The 13,957-nt window shown below is 52.1% G+C and overlaps 2 protein-coding genes across 2 annotated transcripts; both read right to left on the reverse strand.

Moving 5' to 3' along the window:
- LOC149875642 (uncharacterized) lies at positions 1-1,705 on the reverse strand. The gene has a single exon (XM_090061098.1). It carries the CDS (start codon positions 1,471-1,473, stop codon positions 1-3), a length of 1,473 nt encoding a protein of 490 aa, XP_089917224.1. The 5' UTR covers positions 1,474-1,705.
- Positions 1,706-4,364: 2,659 nt separating this feature from the next.
- LOC149875643 (olfactory receptor 52B2-like) lies at positions 4,365-9,264 on the reverse strand. Its single transcript, XM_090031808.1, has 2 exons — positions 9,148-9,264; positions 4,365-5,845 (listed from the first exon to the last, which is right to left on the reverse strand). The coding sequence occupies exon 2, from the start codon at positions 5,810-5,812 to the stop codon at positions 4,850-4,852; it is 963 nt and encodes a 320-aa protein (XP_089887934.1). The 5' UTR covers positions 5,813-5,845; positions 9,148-9,264; the 3' UTR covers positions 4,365-4,849.
- Positions 9,265-13,957: the final 4,693 nt, after the last annotated feature.

Consider the following 13,957-nt stretch of genomic DNA (forward strand, 5'->3'; position numbering starts at 1 on the left):
TTAGCTCCAGCTGTTGAGTAGAGATGCTGCAGGCACTCGTGGGGGCCAGTCTTCACCAAAATCAGCATCTGTTGAACCAGGAGCTGCTGGCTTCTGTGGGCAGCTGCCCCAGTGCTCCTCAGCCCCTCCACGGGAGGCGTACGCCACCGTGGGAGACCTGCAAGCATCTGCAAGCATCTGCAAACTCTGCTTAATCCGTGCCAGCATCTGCACGTCTCTCGCATTCGGCACGGCTCCCGGCCCCTCCAGGTTGCACGTTTGCTGCAAGAAGGCAGCTGAGAGCGGCTGCTCGCGCACCCGAGGCTCCCCAGAGGCCTTCTGGAGCCCCTTCCTCTCCAAGTCGGCGGGGGGCATCTGCCTGGTGCCCCTCGTGCATGGGCCAGACAGAAGGTGCTTCATGAGATGCTTCACGAGCTGCTGGAGGAGGCCTTTTGCCACTGTGGACGTGGGTCCTGCGTCCAGGGTGCTGCATCTCTGCCCCACGCTGCTGCTCACATCGCCACCGAGGCTCGTGCATCCGCCGCCCTGGTGAGCTGCAGGAACCCCCTCAGTCCCCTGGAGGGGCTGAAATGGCTTTATTGACACTACAGTTTGTGGGGAGAAAAGGCGCCTGGCTTCGGCACTCGGGGGGCCGGCCAAGGCAGCCTGGCCCTCCACAGAAGCAACCTGGGTGGGGGCTGCTCTCCACGCAGCTTCCTGACCCTCAGAGCAGGTGCCTGGCTCTGCCTGGTCCCTGCTCAGGATCCGCGCCGCGCAGCTCGAGGCCGAGCTGGGGCTCTGCATGATCTCCCACGCCGTGGCCGGGCGCCGAGCCAGCTCCAGCGCCAGCCGCAGCAGCTCTGGCATGTTCAGGAGGCGGCCCAGCGCCGGGGCCCTCCTCATCACCTCCTCCTTCAGGGCATCGTCCGTGACCAGCTCCACCATCAGATCGGGCTGGGAAAGCCTGCTCTGAATGAAGGGGTTCTCCAGGAGCCGGAGCATCATTTCGGGGTGGGAGCGGAGCTGGCTCTGGAAGTCGGAGAAGTTGGACGTGTGCAAGCCGAGGGCACCGATGAGGTCCTGCAGGCTGTCCGTGCTGGCGGCGGTGCTGCCCACCGAGCTGGGCCTGGACGGGGGGCTGCTTTGGGCTGGAAGAACAGCAGGCGCGTGCCAGGGGGAGACGGTCTCGTGCCCGGGCTGATGCAGGCGTCTCCCCCGGGGCAGGATGACCAGGTAGATGGTGGCGTCCTCGGGGATGCCGTGCTCACTCAGGGTCTTGTGGTCCTTTAAAATCCGGCCGGCGAATATCAGTACGAGCTGGTCAGGGGGAGAAGAGAAGCGGGCCGCGACTTCTTCCTTAAACTCCTTAACGCCACTGTCCACGGGCACCGCGAACGGCTCCATTTGCTGGGGGGTCTTCACCGTCACCCTCGTGAGTCGGGGCGCCTCTTGCTCCACTCCAAGGACATCCCCGGATTTGGCTATCCTCAGCATGACGGTGCCTCAGTGGCGTGGCATTGGCCACCTTCCTCCCAGGAGAAATGGGGATGCTAGGAGCGGAGATCAGAGGCAAAGGCGCAGGCCCTGGAGCTGCACCGCGACTGACTCCAGGAGTCAACGGGGAAACGTATCTCCACCGTAAATCTCCCACCCAATCCAAGGCTCCTAGACTCCGCCGATTCCTAACCCTGCGCTGTCCTCCCTCTCTCCTGCTGCCGCTCCCCGCCTGGCGCTGCACTATGACATCACAGCTGATGTCACAAGCTGCAGCAGGCACAGGAGTTAGCTCCATCCACGTCCTGGAAGGCAGCTTACTCTGAGCGCCTAGGACTTTGCATTGGCGTCTCGTTCAGGCACTTGCACCCGTGGACCCTGCCAGCGATGCCACGGGTCTGCTCGTGCCGGGCAAGCTTGCAGCCAGCTTCGCTGTCCTAAGGATGCATGCTGCAGGGGTCAGGGGCTCCCTGACAGGCGGCATTTGTCAATAAAGCCTTTCCAACCCTTTCAGGGGGAATAGGAGGGTCCCTGGAATTTTTCAGGAGCAGGTCGGACAGAAACTCGAGTGCAATGGTTTCATCGGGGTGACCCGACTCTGTAATGGCAGAGATGTTAGGAGGCTAATAGGATGCTACGGCTGGAAGGGACCTATGACCTGAGCATCTGTCAGGCCCCCTGCTCAATGGCAGGGCATTGGCCATGCCCTGACCTCCCCCACGTTTTACCTTTGGCCCATGGTGGGGTTGTTTCAGTTTTGTTTCCGGATGGTGTTTTGTGGCTTTGCTGTGTTTGAAGGCACAACTCCTAGGACTCTTTGGATAAATCTCACAGCATTTCACCAATGCGCAGGGAAGGGATCTTGTGTGCGGGGACACCAGGACTGGACTCAAGAGGCTGAAGGGACTGGGCTGACTTGTATTGGAAAGTTGTTATCTTCTTTCCTAGCAATGTTTTATTCCGAGGGACTTGTTTAGAGGACAACGATCAAGCATTCTCCGCAGCCGTATAGCACAGTCTAATAGACGGGACCACGGATGCGATAGTGGGAAGTAAGTAGGATATTTTGGATAAGGATGATCCTGCCTCTGGTGGGGTGATGGATTGGCGACCTCCGGAGCTCCCTTCCAGCCCTACTTCTCTCTGATTGAAGTTGCTGCCCATACGCAGCGTCAAAGGTGGTGCAATCCCCAAGGACGCTCTTCCGGGAGGCGCTGGAATCTCCTTCCTTGGAGGTATTTCAGAACAAAGCGGACAAACACGTCCCTGCCTCAGTGCAAGGGCTTGTACACCCAGGATATAGATGTCCAAGTTGTCTTCTTGAGGTTCCTGTGGGCCATCCATTTCTATAAGAGCCTGGGCTCCCTCTCCTTTGGGGGCAAAACGTGCTGTGATAACTATGGACTGTCAGCAGCTACCTGGCTAGAAAGTTTGCTGCTCTGGATGGGTGCCAGAGACCTGAATAACCAAAAGAGGCTTGGAAACAAGAGGGCAGGTACGAAGCACATGACAAAGGTGGTTGTGCAAAGGAGAGAGGGGTAGTGGGGGTGGACCCTCTGTTCAGGGAAGCTCAAGGCCCTTCTCCATTTGGCTGGACCTGACTGCCAAAGCCGGTTTCAGGCCACCAAGTTTCCCAGCCCCTCCTCCAAGTCTCTCTCTTCTTCCCAAACAACTTTCTCTCCCCCTGAACTGCCTTAAAGATCCTCCTTCAGCTGCTCCAGTGAGCCAGGAACCTCTTTTCCCTCCAACTCCTCCTTCCACCCTGATGCACATTGCAAGCCGGCCAGGCTGGCAGGAGGTGGGGACAGCGGGGAGCCAGGAATATGGAGAGAGCAATGGGACTGGGTATCTATTGTGAATAAAGGGCGGATATCCAGTAGTGGTACCGCAAAATGTATTTCTTCTGCACCAAACTCCAAGCAGACCCTCCTACTCAGGGGTGCTCGGGGCCGTCGATCACCCGATTACCTGGCCGGGCAGGTAGGAGACTGGCATGGTTAGTAATAGCCAGGCAGGTTCAGACCATGCATCCAGCCCATCCAGCATCCTCCAGTGGAGAGATCCCTCCTACGCCCAGAGAGACTATGTACTCCAAGCACCTACTCCAGCTTCTCCCAAATCTAGCTGTAGCCCCAGGGAGAAGGCCAGCCAATAATCAACGCCAGTATTTCTCCTGGTCTCAGGGAATGAAGTTGCAGAGTCAAGGGATCGTTTGACCTCATCTAAGATTTATTTCTTTCCTAACAAGAGTTTGCAGCTCATTCTTCATCCTCCCGTTACTTCTTCAGGAAAACTTTTCTGACATGTCCTAAAGCACACAGGCTGAGCTTGGGCACTGCAAGAACAACCCACTCCAGGATCAGGGCCCCTTAGACCCAGTCACTGCCTCGAGTGTGGTGCTGAGGACAATGCCATATGTTGTTCACAATCTCGGTCTCAGACACAAAAGCATCAGACCTGCCATGGACTAGGTCCCTCTTGGCCAGTTGCTTCACTCATGGTGCATTGCCTGTCTCCCTGTCCCACTGCGGTAGACAGCGGATGCTGGAAGGGAGGGCGACTGGGTCTGACCAGGGTTTTCCCCTGTTCCTCTCTCCCTTGCAGCCGCCAGCATCAAAGGTCTGATGCAGAGGCCAGGCCCCTCACTCCCATACTCAGTAGGTACCGACGCCCCTGTCCTCCAAACAAGCGTCCTTTTTGAATCTGGCTAAACAGCCAGCGTCCACCACATCTGTTTGCAATGAGTTTCACCCTTCAGTGGCCCGCTGGCTGAAAAAGAGCTTCCTGGCACTGGTTTTAAATGGACTGCCCGCTCGTTGCATTTCATGACCCCTCGTTCTTGTCTTGTGAAGACAGAGGAAATACAGAAGGGTTTGCACAATACTAAATGGTGAAAGTCAGTAAAGGTTTATTATTTGCTAACCCCTTTTTGAGGTGTGAGGACAGAACTGGGCACAGGATTCAAGGTGTGGGCGCACCATGAATTTACATGTCGGGGTTGATGGAGAGAATTGCAGACAAAACAGAAAGTATCTCCTTTATAATTTGCCTTTTTCACAGCTGCTGATGACAAGCGGGGGTGAGGGGAAATGCAATACCACCGCCACCGTTGGAAGCAATGGTGGTGGGTGGGTTTGCCCAGATTCATAGTCGCGGCCTGAATGCTGGGCTTCCAACCAGTGCTGGATGGGTCTGACTTTCCTCCTGACCCATGCAATAAATGTGCATGCAAACCTGCTGCCCTGACCCAACCTGCAATTTCACTGCCAGGGAAGTGGCAGGTCAGCTTTCCTGTCCAGGTCAGGGTGCAACTGCAGCACCATTCACTCATGCATAGTCTAGGTCTATCTCCATCAGGGAAGACCCAGCCTCCTCTTCACCAGCCGACGCAGGGAACCCCCCTGGGCTGGGAGAACACACGTATCACGCTCTCCCGAACCTGCTTGGTTTTGACCCCGTACACGATGGGGTTTAGCATGGGGGGCACCACCACGTAGAAGTTGGCCAAGAGGATGTGGATGCAGCCGGGAATATTGTGGCCAAACCGATGGGTGAGAAAGGAGAAAAAGGCCGGCATGTAAAACATCAGGATGACACCGAGGTGAGAGCCGCAGGTGCTCAGGGCTTTGAGCCGGGCATCCTTGGATGGGAGCTGGAAGACAGCCCGGAGGATGAGGGCGTAGGAGATGGCAATGAGCACCACGTCTATGCCCGACGAGAGCAGAGTCGTGGTCAAGCCGTACCAGATGTTGGCTCTTATATCGGCGCAGGCCTGGCGAGCGATGCCCATGTGCTCGCAGTACGTGTGGGGCATGACGTTGTTCCCACAGTAAGGCAACCGCTTCAGGAGGAAGATGGGTGGGAACATGATGCACAGGCCCCTGAGCACCGCGGTCACTGCGATTTTCCCTATCACAGAGGGCGTTAGGATCATCGGGTAGCGCAGAGGGTCGCAGATGGCGATGTAGCGGTCGAACGCCATGGCCAGCAGCACCGTCGACTCTGCGATGAAGCTGAAATGGGTAAAAAACATCTGGGTAATGCAGGCGTCGAACGAAATTGTCTTCGCGCCGAACCAAAAGATGGCCAGCATCTTGGGCACGGTGGTGGTGGACAGCATGAGGTCGGCCACGGCCAGCATGGCGAGGAACAGGTACGTGGGCTCGTGGAGGCTGCGCTCCACGCTGATGATGAAGAGGATGACGGAGTTGGCAAGAAGGGCTGCCAAGTACATCAGGAAGAAGGGAACCGAGATCCAGATGTGGGACTGCTCCATGCCCGGGATGCCGGTCAAGATGAACGTGATGGGGTCAAAGCTGCTGTTGTTGAAACTGTGCATGACACAGCGTAGGATTTGCACGGGGCCCCTTCCCTGTCGAGGAAGAGAAAAGAAGACGTAACTCCTCTGCTGAGCTGGATGTCATTCCCCGCTCCCCCTGCCCACCATGCCCCGGCCAGAAGCCAACAAGCCAGTTGCTAATAAATGCCTGAGCGACCACGGACAAACACTTTGCAGTCTGGGAGATCGCTAAAAGCAAGTGCCCCCATTCACTCTGACCTCCTTCCTGCCAATTTGGCGGCGCCCTCTGCCCCAGGCACTGTGCTTGGTAGCTGTGTGTGCTGGCTGTTCCTGCAGATATCAGGGGAGATGGATGCTCAGCTGGGATGGGTCACACAGGGACGATGCTCCCTTGAGCAGAGGCCCGGACTAAATATGGCCCCCTGAAGCCCCTGCCAACTCTATTCTTCTCTTTTTCCCTGGCCTCTTTCATTTAACCTGTAAAGGCTCCTTCCCTGCATCCCAGCCTCTGCAAGTATAACGCACTAGATGCATTCTCCGCTGAGGTGCTCAAGCTGCTGCCCATCATAGTAGCATCCCTGCCCTTGGAGCCCACCAACATGTAAGCTCATGGGAAACCTGACTTGCTATCAGGTCCAGCAAGATCGGAGGATCTACTCACATGCCTCAGCCCTACAAATATTAAATATGGGGGCAGCTGAAACTATGCTCCTATACCAAGAACTGGTTGCATTAAAAAGCAGCTTGGAGAGTATGAGCTCTGGTTTTGTGGTTCCCGTCACTCTCAGGACCTGTTTTTCTGCATGTCCTTAGGGCAGGTGCCCTTGTGCAGTGTTTCTCTACCAGTGCATCTCAGCCATCTCCACGTTTTCTGTCTGCGCCCCCAGGGAGGCTTAGCCTTGTCCTCCCTGGTGCGCTTGTCCTTTGAAAGTAACACTGTGAACTCCTTGCTTAAAAGACAAAACTGGTTTAAATCATGAGGTTTGTCTACTGGTGTCTGTCTCAGACCAGCATCGAGAAGGGGGAGCAGCTCTCCTGGGATCCAGTGTCTCATCGCAGGGTGGCAGGAAGGCAGATGTTGCACCTGCTTGCTTTGACATCTGTTTTTACGCTCTGTGTCTGTCCCAACTCAATTTTATGTCAGGTCTGATTGCCCTGTGCCCATTTTAGTGGGAGTCAAACCTCAGGACAATCATTTGCATTCACAGCTTAAATGCCAATTAATTAGCTGAAATTGCCCCAGGAAACAGTCTTGGGTACTCCACCTGTACTTGAAGTGGGACCATGGGCTTGTACTTTTGTAGGATCCCAGGATAAAAGACTTTGCAGGGAGTGATCCTGGTTTAAATGGGGTGTGTTCTGGTAAAAACAGACCTTGAATCAGGAGTGAAACTGTCCCGGGGGAAATCCATTTCAGGAGCAACTCTATGCTGAATTGGATCTGTAGGGTCCATAGAGGCTGTGCTATCATGGGAAGGGAAAGCATGCAGCAGATCTGCTCTGCCACTGCGTGACACCGGAGACAGGGGGAAAAAAGCGGAGGCTGGCAGGGCGAGTGCACAGGGCATGACTGGGGTTTTCCCCCTGTTTCTTTCTCCCGTACAAGCTCCAGAATTGAAGGTCCAGGCAGTTCTGATGCAGACAACGTGCCCCTGACCCTAACCCTAACCCTAACCCAATGCCCCTTTCCTCCTAGAACATGTCCAGTCCCTTTCTGGATCTAGCTAGACTCTCAGCTTCTACCACATCTGATGGCAACAAGCTCCAAATGTTAATGACAGAACTTCCTGTTGTTGTTTTGTTGTTGCATTTTAAAGTTTAAAACTTTCTCACTCAGTATAAGTTTAAAAACTCTTCTTCTGGAGATACCCTGCATGAGTCCTTTACTATCTCTATGCCTTATTTCCCCATCCTACCCCCTTCTGATCTCCTATTCCTACTGCAAACTCTTTGGGGAATGGGTTGGCCCTGAGTTAGTGCAGTGTCCAGCGCCACAAGCCAATATTGGGCTGGACACTGAGCAAACTGCATGTAATAAATAAGTTTTTTTAACAGCTGTTGAGGGCCACAGGATCATGCCTACACGATTTAAGTAAGGACTTAATAAAGCACAAACTACAGCCCTGTGCTCTGGAGGAAGAGGCTGCAGTCTGCACTCCCCTTTCAGCAGGTGGTGTGTCCCTTTTTGTTGTTAATTCATTGTATCATCCATTAATTTTGTTATGAATTAAATGACCCCTTGTTATTTGATTGTTAGAGTTGGGCAAATTGTAGGTGATCCCAGCCCCTGTCTCCTTCACAAGCAGGTCAAGGATGAGACAGGTCTGGGAAATGAGATGTGATTGCTTGATATGGCAAAGACGTGGCTCAATGGTACCTCAGCTCTCCGCAGGAGCCCGGGAGCTACACCCTGGAGCCCACAGCCCGAGGACCACTGATGCAGAAGCACCACATATCCTGAGTGGGACTTCTAATTTTTATGATAAAAGCAAAATAAAAAATAAAAAGAAAGACAACTATTGGAATATGATTTTATACATAATATACGGTACCACAAATCCATGCACAGAGTCGCAGACAATGAGGGTTGAAGGGACCTCAGGAGGTCACACCCAGTCCAACCCTCTACTCAAAGCAGGACCAGCCCCAGCTACATCGTCCCAGCCAAGGCTTTGTCTAGCTATGTCCTAACAATGTTTAACTTCAATGACTGCACGTCTAATGAGGCAAAAGCTTTACAAAAAAACAACAAACTAAGGAAAAAATAGTGAAAAGTTTAAGGTATCTCTTTCAGATTCTTAAAACAAAATCTAGCCTTTTTGAGCATCTTGCCAATGCACACAATGCTTCACTGACAGTGCTTTTATCTCTTCCAAACCTAAGTTAATGTTTTTAATCAGTCTGCAGGGCTACGGAGTAGGAGCTACATTATCATTTCTTCTGCCATTCTGCTGCCCATTAGCTGCTCCTGGTAATTTTATTAGTGGACCCATTAACGACCATAAAAAGGAGAGGGTCATCGAAGATCTTCATTCCACGGATATTAAAGGAACCAGAGTCAATGGACCTCATGGCTACTTGTCATCTCCCTGTCTGTCTGAATAGAAACGCTGCTGCCACTGCCAGGAGGTCGGTTTAAAGCTTAGGTGGAGCAGGAATCAGAGCTGAGAAAGGGGGTGCAATCCACCCTGGGACCGAGCTTCTCCCAGGACAGGAGCCTGCCGAGGTGCATTGTACTTTCCATCTCCCTTCCTTCAGGCTGCCTTGCAAAGGAGCCATTCCCCCTGCTTGTATTTTCCTTTCTGAGAACATTTTTCTTTGTAAAATAGATAAGCGTGGCCCAAACCCCCAGATGCTCAATGCACACAACTCACCCGGTTCCTGGCCCAGGCCTGAATGAGGAATCTCAGCCCCGACACCGGCAGGCAATGGGGAATCCACGCCGGCAGCGGCTGGGAAGTGGGAACAACGGACTTCTCCGTCTGAATCCCAGCAGGACCCTCAGGCCCCTGAGCTCGCTGCAGCATAAACCGCCTGGTGCATTAAAGATTAACAGAGTTGCACCTTCAGGAGCTATTTCCTGTGTGTTTAGTCATTTGCATTACAAGTGATTTTGCTTTCCCTACCTGCGTAGGCCTGAATCATGCTTCTCCTGATGGCTTTACCTTGGCTAATAGCCCTATGTTGATGCTATTCTGTGCCTGGCTCTGCCGTTTTGAGGTCACAGCCCCCCTGTGGGGAACAGTCCATCCTTAGACCATTGCAAGCAAATATTCCTATTAGGAGCAAAACACCCTGAAATATTCTGCCGAGGTTTCCACGGGGATCCAGCTGGGGAGAGGGGTTTCTGAATCTGTATGGCTGAAGGAGATGGTCAATGATCTACAGGTTGCAAACCCTCCAGTCAATGGTTGGGTAATGGAGCTGCTTTATTCCTGTTGATGGATGCAAAAGGTGGTATTGTGTTGCATTAGCTGAAATTCAACACTGCCAGAAACCTGAATGCAAGTCCAGATGGAGATACTAACCAAAGTCCAGAGCCACCAGAAGTGCAAAATATATATACACACATACACACACACAGAGGGGTATCGAGAGATGTCTCTCTATATCTATATCTATCTGGATAGCTATAGATAGACAGATAGATAGATATGAGAGAGAGAGATAAGTGTGTATCTATCTATATATACATACCTCTATATATCTATTTTTGTTTGTATATATCTAAACACACAAATTTATGTATGTAATTCTGATGGCTCTGGCCAAATAGCTATATCTGTATTTATCTATTTATACATTTATAGAATATATAGGTATAGATATGGATACAGATACAGATCTAGATCTATCTGTGTGTGTGCATACACACACACACACACACACACACACACACACACTTATATATCTTTATTTATGGATGGCTGGATTGATGTAACACGCTATGGTGCATATGCCATCTTGAATGTGCTATTTTTGAGCTATGTTATTCTTCATGAGCTCATTAGCTTCATTAGCTTCATTAAGTAAGCATACTTCTTTAGTGCTGAGTATATCTGGTGACCTCCAAGGGAAAGATTATTTGCAACAGGTGACTGCAGTCCAGGGAAACGAATTACGAGCACAGCTGCGTGAAGAATGAATGCTTCGGTTCAACACCCAAACCAGGGAACTGGAAAAAGGAACCAGGGTCAAGCCCTAAACTGCTTCCATGAGAAAGACCAAGCAACACACAAAATACAGAAAAGCAGGTTTAACATTTTCATTGGGCCTGGAAGGACAAGATTTTCACCCTTTTGAAAACAAAAGGGCATTTACAAGCAGGTCCGTGAGTTCCCGGGGGAGTCGCTCCACAGGACAGTGGAGGTTTCTAACCGTCCACAGGGTGCTGGGAGCAGAAGGGGATGGAGATCCACAATGGAGGCTGCTCCATACCCAGGATGCTGAACAGGGTGAACGTCAGCAGTTCAAAAGCCACGTGAGTGCTGCCAGGTCACTCTTACCAGGTCTCATTTTATTTTTTCATGTCACACAATGGATGTGGAATACACGCATCCCAGGGAAATTTATGCCCATTCAGAGGTCAAAGCAAGATTTAAGGGACACACAGAGGGTGGATCTGGGGGAGGGGGCAGTGATGCAGTCGCACCCCCTTTTTAACCCCTGCTTCACCCAAACTTTAAACCAACTTCCCAGGAGGGAGTCAGATACACCAGATTGAGCCACGAGGACCACTGATTCCTACTAATCTTTCTGTGTTAACAACCTTTTCTTCCTTTTTAATGATAGTGGAACATCTAGGACATATCCTTTCTTCAGCAATTTTGCTGCTTCTTAGCTCTTCCTGGGAATAAGTGAAATGTTGATTGTCTGTCTTGTCTGCAGGGCTATAAAATGCAAGGGCTTTAGCGAGAGCTAAAAACAAATTTGGATGGTGCAGTATTAACTCGGGTGTGGAAATGACTGATAGTGAAGTAACAGTACTGTCCCTCCACCCCCCTTGTTCTTCAGCCTGTATAAAATCTACAGATGTGACAACTGACTTGGCCAGCAAGTAAGAGGAGACCATACATCATTTAATTGTTTGATGCATTTTCCATCAGAGAAGACCATAAAGGAGAGTGTATATGAATTACTTTATCTCCTTTTAGGCCTTGTGCATTAAGTAAGGTAAAAACAAAAACAGCTTAAGCATTTTAACAAAAATATATCGGTTATAGCAAAATAACATCTAATACCTTTTGTTACATTAATCACTACTATTACTACTAGTAGTAGTATTTTAGTAGTAGTAGATCCTAAAGCTATGATACTTTTCTTCCTCACCGGGGACTAAGATAAATAAAACCAAAGAGGGTGGGTTTCTTATATCCTTTACTGCTCCTGTTTCTTCTTTAACTTTCTTTCTTTCCCAAGGATATAAATCCCAGCTAACTGACATGTTCCAAGTGCATGAGAGATCTGGTTCAAAAGTTTTAGTGAAACAATCAGAGTTCATTGATTAGGATATTAAAACCAGCTGTTTATCAATATTGGGCATAGGCTTGAGGGAAATTTGGAGCAAATTCAAGAAGACCTGCTGCCAATCTGCATGCCACCCTCTCGAGTCTCCCCGGCTGGTAGAGATGAGACGCTATGCCACACTGCCGCAGCTAGCCAGAAGGATTTGGGGATAAATGTTTGTTCCCATGTTTTCAGGTGCAAGCAAATAAAGGGTTGGGCCATAGACCTGTTTCTGCCTCTTTTAGCCATTGCCTACCCACAGATTCACCTGTGATCTGGGCTACAAACCTCCTTGCAATAAAACAGAAGCGTAAGCAGGCTTGCTGGCAGCTCCCCGACTTGCTGCAGCTCCCCTGGCCCCAGCTGGGAAGCAGTTTTCACCCAGTCCCTGCCTGTTGTCCCTTAATGAGAAAATGCCACACTGAGCGGGGTCACTGTCTCAGGAGCCACGAACACAGCGCTCTGCCCGCAGTGCCGCTGTTGGCCAACACCTGCTGAGACTATTCCTGCAAGCTGGGCTACTTCTTTTGGCCTCAAAACCAAGTCAGGTAAAACCCTGGCTGTTCTTCTTTCAAACCCTCCAAATCTCGTTGTCCGAACTTCTCCCCCACCGGCCCCGGGAGCCTCTTTTTCAAGCCAGCCCGGCTCCCAAGGGTGTCTGTGATATCCCTCCCAGCTGCCAGAGGCCACCAGGATCCAGTGGTGCTCAAGTGAGTCTTCCTGGGCAAAATCGGTCCATTGATGGCCCGTTCCTCGGTAGTGGAGAGGCTCAGTCCCCACTTCCACTCTGCTGCTTGCCTCAGTTTCCCTCTCCGCGCTCTGACCCAATGTTAACCCCTCCTTCCTCAGTGCACAAGGCAGTCATATGATATAAGAAGATTTAAAACATTAAAACCCGGATGTGGAGCGGAGAGCAGCCTGTTTTATCCCACAGAAATATTGCATGCAAGATTATAGAGGCCCTAAAGGAAACAAAAGCTTCACCGGGAGGAACACCCAGGACACGACCAACACGTTCAAAAGGAGAGAAGGTTGTTAGCCCTTGGGGAGTGAAGACCTCGCGTGCCCTCCACGCTGGGAAGGTAAGAGGGCAGCTTGTGTGGGGAAGATATGGGGGTGGGAAGGTCTGGGGAGCAGCCCTGGAGAGCAGTCACAGAAATGGCACTTTAGTATAGTCACCTTCAATATCCTGCGTCTCCGGGCAAGGCTTGTGGCCTCGGCTCTGAGTCTTAGCATAAAAAAACCCAGACTTGCCACTGGTGTCACACAGCAGCAGTGTGAGATGGGCCTAAGTAACAGCTGCAGCCACACGCTGAGAAAACACATGTCTCTGATAGCAATTGGGTTTTCTGAGCAAAAGACTAAACACCGCCTTCCAAAGGCACGCTCTTACGGCCACAGGATTTGTGGCTGTGACACAAAGCGTGGCGAGGTGGACACGCGGGCCGTGTTTGCTTCGTGTGAATACGTGCGTGAGAGCGGACGAGAAGGGGAGAGGTCTGTCCGAGGTCTTCAAACCAGTAGGCCGAAGGCTCCCCGGATGGCTGACCTTTCCCTTCGCCAGGCCTCGATCACTTCGCCGTAGCCTCATTATGATTTACTGCTCGACGGCTGGTCTGCCAGCACGTCGGTTCACCTGCTCCTCTGAGCTTTCCTTCCCCCACTTCTGGACCTTTGCGGAGGCGGGGAGCAGTGGGGCTAACCCTGCCTGCATTTCAAAAAACTGCTGAAGAATGAGACATGGCTCAGAAGTGTTATTCGGACGATGCCCCTGGGACGTGGGACTGGGCGCTACGGTGGTCTCCCAGCGCTACGACTCCACGCGCCCGGCTGCGGACACAGGGAGCAAAGCGGGGGCCGAGGCTGCCCGAGCTCTGGAGCAACTCCTGGTTTACGCCGGGGCAAGAGACAAATCCCTCTTGCTGGGTGCGACGTCATCGCCGATGTCACAGTCGGTGCCGGTGGATGAGACATGGGGGGGAAGGGCAGCAGCCGCTGCTGGGGTCTGCGACCGCTGGGGCTGGGAGGCGAGCGGGGGGCTGGTTTGGGTGATTTGGGAGCGGATGGTGGCTCCGGGCAGGGCAGGGGCCACCCGTTCAGCTCCCCCCACCCCCTGCAACCAGGAACACCGACAGTACTATCAATAGCGCGACATCGCCGCCCCGAGCCCAGCCACCC

This window comes from Crocodylus siamensis, chromosome 1, assembly GCF_052110815.1.
Source record: "Crocodylus siamensis isolate JL-2025a chromosome 1, ASM5211081v1, whole genome shotgun sequence".
In the NCBI taxonomy this organism is placed as follows: domain Eukaryota; kingdom Metazoa; phylum Chordata; order Crocodylia; family Crocodylidae; genus Crocodylus; species Crocodylus siamensis.